Source organism: Bufo gargarizans, chromosome 8, assembly GCF_014858855.1.
Source record: "Bufo gargarizans isolate SCDJY-AF-19 chromosome 8, ASM1485885v1, whole genome shotgun sequence".
NCBI lineage: Eukaryota > Metazoa > Chordata > Amphibia > Anura > Bufonidae > Bufo > Bufo gargarizans.
In genome coordinates this window covers 103202142-103214544 of record NC_058087.1, presented here as the reverse complement: position 1 = coordinate 103214544, position 12403 = coordinate 103202142, and the positions used below count along the sequence as shown (strand labels likewise).

At 44.1% G+C, this 12403-nt stretch overlaps 1 protein-coding gene across 2 annotated transcripts in view; it reads right to left on the bottom strand.

The window, feature by feature from the left end:
• The window catches only part of HIBCH (3-hydroxyisobutyryl-CoA hydrolase), a 340021-nt gene that overhangs the window by 27943 nt on the left and 299675 nt on the right, over positions 1 to 12403 (bottom strand). For both annotated transcript variants that reach the window (XM_044305063.1, XM_044305062.1), the window contains one exon: positions 5602 to 5635. In XM_044305063.1, the coding sequence (XP_044160998.1) occupies positions 5602 to 5635 (34 nt within the window). The remainder of the gene's footprint in view (positions 1 to 5601; positions 5636 to 12403) is intronic.

The following is a 12403-nucleotide window of genomic DNA, read 5'->3' as shown; positions in this document are numbered from 1 at the left end:
GCAAAAAATCCAGAAGGTGAAATAGGGCCGAGTCCTTAAAGGGACACTGACAGGCCCTAAAAAATATATTTAGTTATTCCTATGCAGTCATAGATCTATTAAAGTGTATTCCAATGATATAAGAGTACCCCCTGTCCGCATTGTAAACCATGTAAAAACTTTAAAATCATCTGTCAATCACATTTCTTTATGCCCAAGGGGTGTTTTTTCTCATGCCTTTGTGCCCAGCTGCGCCTCAACTGACGATTCCCAGTGCCGCCCAGCTCATTATTATTCCCCGCGCTAGGCGGCTCTTACATTCCCCGATCTCGTCACCCGAGAGAAGAGTTTCTTAGCCGGCGCAGGTGCATTAACCATCTGAATTTCTGATTACATCAGCGCTCTGAAGCGCTGGATACGAGTGCCTTGGAGGAGAGATCGGACGCAGGCGCATTCAATTACAGGCTTGGGAGGGTGCCGGCGCATGCGAAGATGGTCCAATTGAGGCCCATCGGGCATGCGCGGGAATTGACAGGATCGGGGAATGTAAGAGCCGCCAAGCACATTTAATAAAGAGCTGGGCGGCGGTAGGAAACGACAGTTGGGGCGTGGCTGGGCACAAAGGTATGAGAAAAAACGCCCCTTGGGCATAAAGAAATGTGAAAAAACGCCCCTTGGGCATAAAGAAATGTGATTGACAGATGAATATAAAGTTGTTTTTACATGTTTTACAATGCGGACAGGGGGTACTCTTATATCATTGGAATACACTTTAATAGATCTATGACTGCATAGGAATAACTAAATATGTTTATAGGGCCTTTCAGTGTCCCTTTAAGGGGTTAAAGATAATGTGGTGAGTAGAAGATATCGGGAAAACAGAAACACATGGCTGGAGAGGATGATTCCTCTACGGAATTTTAGATGTGGGCAGTGCTTAGTTTGTAATCATATGATGAAAACAAAAAAACTGTCTGGGGGGTGTTCACATGTAGTGTGGCAAATTATCTCTTGCAAAACTGAGTATTTTAGTTTATGTGGTATTATGTCCCCGTGGCAGGTTTTATACAGGAAAGATTAGGGGGTCATTTAATAATACCGGCATTTTTATGCAGTTTTTAATACCCCTTTAAGCTAGTGGTGGTTGCGCCAAATTTATGTAGAGTCTAAATCGATGCCGGCTCTCTTGCTGATGTAGATTTAGACCATTTTCTACACCTAAAACAGCCATAGAAAATGATAAATGAGTCAGACCTGCCCCTTCAACAACCAAACCACACCCCCTTTTTTGTTTAAAGCGCATAAGAGGTCAACAGACAGGGGTTGGATAACCCAGACTGATGGAACATGTAAGGGAGATGCATGCATTGCATCATTGGAGATAGTGTATATGGCATTATAAGGTGAACAACATAAATTACTGCTACAGAGGAAAGCAAAATGGAAAATGAAGACAAATGGTCCCTTGAAGCTACGTAAATGATAAAAAATCTTTTTTTTACTATACATGTTTTTAATGATTAGAGTGTTTGGATTGTAACCATAGTGATGATGGCAGGAGGGGCATATACTGGCACTCTTGTTATGACGTGGAAGCCTTGACTAAGTGCAGAGAGCACAAAACTGCCATCGCCTGGTGTGTCATCCACCTCCTAGACCGCTTGTATTTTTTTTTTATGGATAAAGTGCCAAAGTTGGATTTTGGTGAGAGGGCTGCTTTTTTCTATTTGATCGAGGAGATCCGAGGAATGTTTAGCTGAGCACCACTGTACTTTACTGGCCTGGAGGGGCGCCTTCAGTTGATTGTTCGTTGCTGCACACTTGGCAGTGCCAACTCATGTGTCTTAGTGACAAAGGTTTTAACTGCTGCTTCATCTGGGAGACAGAATATAATAGAGGGAGAGTAGCTGAGCTATGCGATATATATAGGTTTAAATGATTTACAGTAGGAGTAAATCCTAGGAGACACAGCAGGAGTCCCGATTACCCTGCCCACACACATAGATTGACAGCTCTCTGTGTACACACACTGAGAGAGAGAGCTGTCAATCATACTGTGAGGGCAGGGTAACCAGGGCTCTCACTGTGTCTCATAGGAGTCCTGTCAGGATTTACGCAGCTTTTGTTTTACCCAGGATTTACGCAGCTTTTGTTTTACTCAGGATAGGTCATCAATATCCGACCAGCGGGAGCCTGACTCCCGACACAGATCAGCTCTTTGAAGAGACAACTGCTCTCATACAAGAGCTGCTTTCTCTTCATTATTTACTTGCTTGTCGTCGTATCTGCAGTGGTGAGCATGTGTAAATAGATGTCAGCCGTTACATCCATTTCAATGGGACGGCTCGTTCCCATTCAAGTGAACAAGAAGGAGCCATCCAATAGAAGTAAATGGTACACCTTAGGTGTAATTACAGCTGATCACTGATGCGGTTGCAACGGTAAGCAGGAAGAATAAAGAAAAGGCAGCGCTTGCATAAGCATTCGTGGGGTGCTGATTAGAAGACAGAATGAGTTTCTCTCCCTCTATCTAAACACACATTGACCATCTGAGGGGTTAAACTACCAGTATCAGAGGTTAACTAACAAAACAAATTACTATGCAATGAATAGGGAATTTCAAACCGTGTATTATTGCAGTAAAAATGCAATAAAAATATTGCTTGCTTTTATGTACATTACATTTTCCTCTGCATTCAGTGGCGAACTAACATGCATCTTTTCATCTCCCATCAGTGATAGCAGATGAAACAGCCCAGACACCTTTCATTAATTCATAACTACTTCTAAGTTTATAGAAGTATATGGCTAGATCTCTCTAGGAGCACTACATACCATATGTATCTCTGGGGTGATACAAGGACTATTTTCAGTGTAGGGTTAACAAGAGCTAATTGCTATACATCCTGCGAGACGCAGGTGCTCGTCTTATATGAGCTCTTGTCTGTCCACAGAAAGAGAAGCAAGTCCTCCAGATAACTGACTAAAAAAAGTTTAAAATTTGTGAGATAACCACTTTAACATATGACTGCAAAGCTGGCGTATAAGCACGTGTTCTTACACTCCTCAACGCTGAAATTGCAACACCAAGAAAGAAAAGCTGTTAGGTTATGCAAATTAAGGAAGTAGCAGGTGTTGCTAAAATCTGTAGATTATCAAATTATCAAGCATCTATGTCTGTGAGGGGTCTCATTTATCCAGGTCATGGTATATCTGTAAAGAATACATCAAGGCAACTGGACGTACTGTAGATTTCTTTAAAACGTTTCACTCGTTCTTCCAACGAGCTCTCAATTCCTCACAATTCCCTACAGTAAGTCCAGTTGCCTTGATTTATTCTTTACAGATATATCAAGCATCTAGCTCCAATCTGTTGCACGTGGGAAGGGCATAAAAACTAGATTGAAAGCAAAGTTTTTAGCCACATCAAACCTCAAAAATCGGATCAAGTTGTGTGGGATGATTGTGTAATGCCTCCTGTTTGTCGACATGCCAGTTAGCGCAAACTGAGAGGGACAGAATCATTGAAGTGAGAGACAGGCAGATCACTATGCACCTAGGATAAGATGCCAGCACTGTTAACATTGCGTGCCCTGTGGTTGGGAGAACAATGAATGTCACATCCCAAGCCTAGGGTCTATACACAAACCATCAGCAGGCATTTGCACAACATAAGGCTATGAGCTAGATGTCTAACTACAGGTGTTCCATTCACCTCACACCACCGATCTCAAAGGCTATGGTTCTTAGCAAGACAGAAATGGAGGTTGGAATAGGGGTCTATCCTCCTCAGAGATAAATCCAGCTTTTGTCTCAGACGCAATCATAGGAGGAGGGTGATCTGGAGCCCACGTGGGCAATGCCATGAAGAGGCCTGTAACGGACCGTTTCAGCAGACAAGGGGTTAAAATCCGTTTTGGCGATATGCCCCTTTCTGTGAGACAGGCACAGCGACTGCAGAACACCAAACTCCCGAACCGGATACAAAATAGCACTCCAAACTGGAACCTCGCGAATAGCTGCTAGCAGACGAACAGGAAAAGCATTCAATCCTCTTACACTCCTGGCAATCAGTCTCTAACAGCATACAGGGAATCCCCCCAATAACGAGACAAGGCTCCGTGTTGAGGGTCAAGCAGTGGTCTGACTGTACGTCAGGTACAGCCTCTTTTATTCATAAAAAACAAACATAGTACTGCCCACAGGGTTTTGAAATCCAACCAATCAATATCTTACAACACACACAATGCAAGTACAGCAACCAATCGTTCACGCCCCCCAGAGGACCACAAGGGAGACTGCGACACAGAACAGATACAACACATCCCCACAATGCATCATGGTTTCCTCCTCTCTGTCGCGGAGACAACCGAGGGCAATCCAATTATCTCTCAGGACAAAGGGAGATTGCCAATACACATGTGGAGACAACAGGACAGACATCACAATTTAAACACACAATGGGACAATGACACAATGGGATAATAGAAACACACCCAGCATATTCCTCCCAAGCTGACAAGTTACACTTATTATAAATTGTTACAACTTTGTGAGGTTACATTGTCCATACATATAACTTACATCAACTTAAACAGTATACTTTGGGGGACAAACCTATCCAAAATTCCCTGGAATAGGTTCAGGGGTTTAAAAGTTAGTATGGGCCATAATCCTGAGGCAAGAGGCGTTTAAACAGGCCTCTCCAAAACCCAGTGGCGAGGTTGGTTTCACCACAAGGCCTACACAAAGGACTGTCACACCTGTCCTACTACCAGGATTATGGGATGGAGTGGTATAATAAACAGACCCCCTCTAGTCCTTATTTAAGCTATACTAACTGCTACATTGATTTGGTCATGGAACCAGTGGTATTTCTACAAAGCATCCCAGGAGCCATATTTCAATAAAACAATGCCAGGTCACATGTTGCCCATGCTACTGTAAGCAGCCTTGTTCTTTAAGAGACAGATACAAGTTGTTTGCATTGCTATATTTGGCCTCATATGCCAAAACTACCCCCTTACCATTTATTTAATAAAGGAATATATAGTGTTTCATAATGAAATAAAGAAACGGTCAGTTAACCTGAACATTTACAGAACTTATAATGCTTAAATGGTCAATGTACTTTACGCAATTTTGAATAACTCAACAGTACAGGTGAAAGATTATCTCTCATCAGAGAAAAATACCTTGTTTTAGAGTTAGTAGCATATTTCTTCCTCACCTCCTCTTTCCTAATCTGAAATTGGTGATAAATCTGGCTTTGTAAAAACAAGACAGGATTCATGCTCTCTGAATGATCAGATTACATCATGTCATAGAAGTCTAATGAGAAGAGAGGGTGAGGAAGAGGGAGTGCAGAGAGGCCAGACAGCAAAGACAGGATTCAGGAAATTCAGCAGCTAAAAGTTAGGATAGGTCATCAGTATAAAAATCTTGCACAATAACTGTACTTTTAAAACTTCTTTAATGACCCAACAATATATGGGAAACCAACACTTTGACTGCTTACAATGGCTGGTCGAAATGTTGAACTTCAATAAAGAAGCTTAATGAATGGTGGATGATTTTGCCTCTACTGGTTATTGGATCAATTAGCAGGAGTTAACAACTTACCTGCTCTTACACCTTCATAAAAATCATGTCCTTTCTGCAATGAGAAAAAGAAAGAAATATGTTCTTATCTGAAACAATTAAAGGGCTTTTGTAGTCTTTATTATTTTTTTTTGTTTTGTTTATATAATAGGAAATCATACAATTCTCTAATGTCTATGCATTTCAAATTTTGCATACATACCTTTCTTATTGCAGGCAGTTGACTGCTATATGCAGTAGAATGTTATAGACCAGTGATGGCTAACCTCTGGCACTCCAGCTGGTGTGAAATTATGACTCCCAGCATGCTCCATTTACTTATATGGTGTTCTAAGAACAGCCAAGCAAGTGTACATCTTGGGAGTTGTAGTTTTACCACAGCTGGGGTGCCGGAGGTTAGCCATCACAGTTACACACCACGTGTAACTATGTAATGTATCCATGGCCTAACTGAAAATTGCCATCATGTGACACTCTTCATATACACAGTCGAATCACATTATTAGGATCACTTCCTACTTTCCACATAGGCAGTGCATAGCTCATGAAAGAAGACATGTGTTGTGAGCTGGCTTGGTGGGTAAATAAAAGATGCAATAGGCATGGGCGTAGGAAGTGGGGGGGACGGATCCCCCCCAGGAAATAATGCGGGGGGGGGGGGGAGGTTTGGTCAAATCCCCCCAGCGGCAGTGTGTGCGGCGGGGCAGGCACTGAGATGAGCGCTTCTATTGTGGAAGCGAAGCGCTCATCTCCATAGTCATCTGACTGTTTGTATCGCCGTCCCTAGGACAGCGATACAAACAGAAGGCTGCAGAGGAGCAGGGCAGGGAGGTGTGTCCCTTTCCTGTTCCTCTGATAGGCTGCCGGCACTACTAGGCCGGCAGCCTATCAGAGGCCGCCTGAGCCGTACAGAGCTGGAGTCGGCACACAGGGCGGAAGAGGCCTGCATCGCATTGCTCCAAAGAGGTAAGTATAAGTGTTAATTTTTTTTAAACTATATACAATACTTAGTTTTTTTTACTGGCATATAATGGGGGGGACCCTATTACTGGCACATAATGGGGGGGACCCTATTACTGGCACATAATGGGGGGGACCCTATTACTGGCAAATAATGGGGGGGACCCTATTACTGGCACATAATGGGGGGGACCCTATTACTGGCACATAATGGGGGGGACCCTATTACTGGCACATAATGGGGGGGACACTATTACTGGCACATAATGGGGGGGCCCTGTTATTACTGGCACATAATTGGGGGGGCTGTTATAACTGCCACATAATAGGGGGCGGCCCTGTTATTGCTAGCCCATAATGGGGGAGGGGGGGGCTGGTATTACTGGCACATAATTTGGGGGCCCTGGTATTACTGGCACATAATTGGGGGGCCCTGTTATTACTGGCACATAATTGGGGGCCCTGTTATTACTGGCACATAATTGGGGGGCCCTGTTATTACTGGCACATAATGGGGGGGCCCTGGTAATACTGGCACATGATTGGGGGGGCCGTGGTATTAATGGCACATGATTGGGGGCGGTCTGTTATTACTGGCACATGATTGGGGGCGGTCTGTTATTACTGGCACGTGATTGGGGCGGTCTGTTATTACTGGCACATGATTGGGGGCGGTCTGTTATTACTGGCACATGATTGGGGGCGGTCTGTTATTACTGGCACATGATTGGGGGCGGTCTGTTAGTACTGGCACATGATTGGGGGCGGTCTGTTAGTACTGGCACATGATTGGGGGCGGTCTGTTAGTACTGGCACATGATTGGGGGCGGTCTGTTAGTACTGGCACATGATTGGGGGCGGTCTGTTAGTACTGGCACATGATTGGGGGTGGTCTGTTAGTACTGGCACATGATTGGGGGGTCTGTTAGTACTGGCACATGATTGGGGGGGGTCTGTTAGTACTGGCACATGATTGGGGGGTCTGTTATTACTGGCACATGATTGGGGGGGTCTGTTATTACTGGCTGATGAGAGGCACTGGGGCTCTTATCTGAGGTCTGATTGGGGGTCATTCATATTGGGGTCTGAGCTGAGGTGTGATCTGAGGTCTTATTAACATTGGGGATCTTATTGGGGCTGTTAGCTGTGGTCTGATTAACATTGGGGGTCTGATTGATGGTCTGCCCTGAGGTGTAATAAAAAACATTTTTTTCTTATTGTGCCCACTTCCAGCCCGGAGCCCAGAGCACTGATCCGGAGCAGCTTGGAGAAAAAGGCCTCACAGTCTCCCACACTCCTTCTGTCCGGCCAAGCCAGCCAGCACCGCTAGTCTTCAGAACGTTAAGTAATTTATATATAAGGGGAGATTATTGTTTCGGCGGGGAAAGGGAAGGGGGGGGGGGGGGGGGGTGGCGGCTGCCAGAGAAAGTACCTGGAATAACTGAAATATATGCCAAACATTTGGTTAATTTCTGTGACCTGTGACACACACACACACATTTAAAATTTTACGATATAAACAACTCGCAGTTTACAGAATAAGAATATACCCGGTGAGCAAAAATGCTGTCACCCCCCCCCCAGATTTTTGGGGGTTCCTACACCCATGGCAATAGGCTGTCTTCACACATATCCCTCATTGCTGTCATGGGTAAAAGGGGCGATTTATCAGAGTTGCAAAAAGGGATGATTATTGGCTTTTGGGCCAGGGTGGCGGTATTTTTGAAACTGCACAGTTTGTGAGCTGTTCATGTGCAGCTGTGGTTAAAGTGTATTGTGAGTGGAGAAATAGCACCACTGCGAATAAGCAATGTGGAAACTACAGAGCGCCATGTGCCGCAAAGGCACAGGAGGACCAACACACTACAGTGGAGCAGCTTACCACCAAAGAGAACCAGGGGGTTAGCAGATGTAACAAAGTTTGTAAGGCCATCCACTTCAGCCTGTTATCCTGCAAGTCTAAGGGTGGGTTCCCATTACGTTCTATTTCTCCTTTTGACATATACGTTTGAAAAAAAATGATAAAAAATGCAGCACATCATGTTCTTTTATCCTGCACAGTCCCGTAAAAAAAAAAAAAAGTTTATTTTTTTACAATTGAACTCTATGGTGAACAGATGCTACTGTATGGCATCAGTCTGAGGCATCCGTTTAACGTATACCTTTTTTGTATACAGATGCAGCTGAGCTAAACTTGATGGTTAACGCATTAAGTAAACAATGGCATGAAAAAGATACTTTCTAATGCCAATGCAATTCCTCCACAGTTTTACAGGTTTCATCCTTACGGCATTCCCTTTTGCGGGATGATCTGTAGTTTTATGTTGACACCATTTTGGAGTGTGTGTCTTTTTGATCACATTTTATAAAAAAAATTGGGGTAAGAAAAGTGATGAAAAATTGTTGAATAGGCCATTTGGATGCTTCTATTTAGCTACATATTGCGCCCGCCCGATCCGCGGCAGGGGTCCGGCAGTCACTGATCAACGGATCCCTTCTGCATGTGCCAGCATCGTTGAAATCACCGTTGCCGGAGCTTTAACCCTTTATGTGCCGCGGTCAACGCTGACCGCGGCACGTGCGATGCCGGGCGGGAGCCGAGCTGCCATTGGGTCCCCGCTGCTGTGACTATTTTGGTGGGCATACGCCTTTTTGACAACCTGCTCTATAAAAGTACCACATGATCTAACCTGTCAGAGGAATGTTGTAAATAGGTTCTAGCTAAATCAATTAACATGAACATAATGGGTTATAAAAAGTTTATCTAAATTCCAGCAGAGAAGTAAACCCCTAAAATCACAATTTTAATGATATATACATTAAAAGAGATCCCAGATGGACCTCCTATACCAAAACATACAGGGTAAGTGACTGATAAGTTACATCCAGAAACTTAGCAATACATCTGGGGTGCGGGAATAGATTGTCCCTATATCTACCCCTATCCTAAAGCCTCAGCCCAGGGAAGAATCCTGATGGTGGAGACCCCCTGTCCACGTTCCTAGACTATTATTGGCCCTGATTTGTCTCTACAGGGGTAAATACAGAAAATATTCTGGAGTGCCCCAGGTATGAGGTAAGGATAATAAGGTACCAATGGTACAGCAGTTTACTGGATGTTAAAGACAAAGTACAAACACAGATAGTCAGGGTTGACTATATAGTCAATCACCTGGATTAACCTCGACGCGTTTCCCCCTAGTCAGTGCTATGGGATCATCAGGAGTTATGATAACAGAGACACTAACATAGCCAAGTTACACAGCCAGATCATCGCTCTACATATAGTCTATACAGGGGGTGCCGTTCTAAGACCAATCCACATAAAGTGTGGCACCGTTTCAAACCAGCCACAACTATAGAGATCATGTGTGGCTATAATCTCGGTGCTGTGGTCCAAGTCCTGGAGGCCAAATAAAGGTGTATTCCACATCCTGTTGGGCAAAAATAATCATATACCCACATCAGTACGGTGTCCAACAGTAATATATATTGAGTTCATTATAGTGTAACGCACACTCACAGTTTAGAAGGTATGATACACCCCAACCAGACAGCGTGCCTGTCGTCCCACTGTGATAAAGTCTTGATAAGACCCACATTAGGATTAAAAGACAGAGTCATCGTAGATACATAAAAAAGATTACACCAATCCAATCAGGAGCTGTGATAAATTCAACTTACATCTTGAAAGCCTCCCTTCGATTAATGCTCCCCCTGGTAGGCAATCTACTAACATACTGCAGGTGTATTTAAAGGGAACCTGTCACCGGGATTTTGTGTATAGAGCTGAGGACATGGGTTGCTAGATGGCCGCTAGCACGTCCGCAATGCCCAGTCCCCATAGCTCTGTGTGCTTTTATTGTGTCAAAAAATCGATTTGATACATATGCAAATTAACCTGAGATGAGTCCTGTCCCTGACTCATCTCACACACAGGACTCATCTCAGGGTAATTTGCATATGTATCAAATCGATTTTTTGACACAATAAAAGCACACAGAGCTATGGGGACTGGGTATTGCGGATGTGCTAGGGGTGATCTTACAACCCATGTCCTCCGCTCTATACACAAAATCCCGGTGACAGGTTCCCTTTAAAGTGCTGCCAATTGGTGCAACTAAGATCATTGGTAGATGACAGGGCTTCCGGGATGGCATCTCTTCACGGTATTGGAACGCATATGTGTTCCAACAGACGAGTTCCGGTCCGTAGGAGAACAGTTCCGTTTCCTGGAACATATTGCTCTGATGATCATCCGGCCGGTATGCATACACCCCCAGTTCCGGTCCTTGGAACGCACATGCGTTCCAAGGGACAATTTCCAGTCCGCGAGGGACTAATTCCGGTTCCTGGAACATATCGTGCTACTCATCATCCAGCAGGTATGCATCCAGCCGGTATGCCCAGTTCCGCTCCTTGGAACGCATGTGCGATTTCAAGTCCCAGTGGACAGATTCCAATCAGATCGCCCATCCGGTATGTAAGAACCTCCAGTTCCGGTCTGTGGAACGCTTTGCGTTCAAAATCATACATCCGGTATACAGAAACCCCTAGTGGCGTGTCCCGATCACATGACCCATATATAATCCCGATGATGAGCCATAAATACAGCTACTATTATCTGTATACTTAATGCCACCTGCTTATAGTAATTTATTCAACATGTAGGCAATATAGGCATATGCTGTCAAGGGGAGGGGTACAGTCACAGATCAAGCCCCAGTTGTTTAGGCGCAGATCGACATGGTGTATAAGCGATCACGTGATCCAAAGATCTCATACAGAATCACAGAGTAGTTTAAATACATTTATACAGCAGTTAAGCCACAGTTATCCCACAGATATGTAATTTTCTAAAGACGACCCACAGTCCGTGGTCGTCACAAGACCATGACATAATAAAAAGTCACTAATGTCCATTCCGATATTGAGGCTCATTGTCCGAGGATTCAATATCAGAGGAAGAAATCTCAGAAACTACTGGGAGATTGTTCACAATAGGTTATTTTTAAGCCCTATTCTCCCTAAACTCAGTGAGGTCAGGGATAAACTGCCTGTGTTTTCTCTCCTTCAGTAGATTTTGAAATCTCTCCACCAATGTTTGTAATTTTTGGAACTTGATGCATCGGATTATACGGATTTCCAAACCCTGATGGACCTCGAGGAGGAGGGGAGACGAAACCCAGGTCAGGGTCCATATACCGACCTTAAACAAAAGAGTAGAAGGATGCCCCCTCCATTTAACTACGAATGCATAGACATCTTTCTCCAAATGGTAATCTCGGACCTGGAGAAGTTCGAGAATATACATCCTGATAAATATAATCTTTCACAAACAGAGATGCTTGCACTACAGTCATTGGAATGTGATAAATCATTAATCATAAAACCCTCTGATAAGGAAGGCAACCTGGTGATATTAGACCAATCACTGTATGTCCGAATGTGTATGGATCTACTCGAGGATAGGGGGGGATATAGTGTATTACCAGTGAATCCCACCACACAGTTCAGGACGGAACTTAAGAGCATCCTAGATGAAGGTATTCGTGAGAAAGTGATCTCCCCGACGGAATATGATTTTCTTCTTCCTAGTTTTCCCTGTATTGCCACTTTTTATGGACTACCTAAAGTCCATAAAGGGACCAACCCACTGAAGGGTAGACCAATTATTTCGGGGGTGGATTCCCTCACTCAGAATAGTGACATATATGTTGACCGTGTCTTGAGCCAGTTTGTCGTGTCCCTACCAGCATACACGAGGGACACGTTGGACTTTCTCAATAAGATCGACACCATTAGTCTTGACCCTGGATGTTTCCTGGCAAGTATTGATGTCCAGTCTCTCTACAGTTTAATA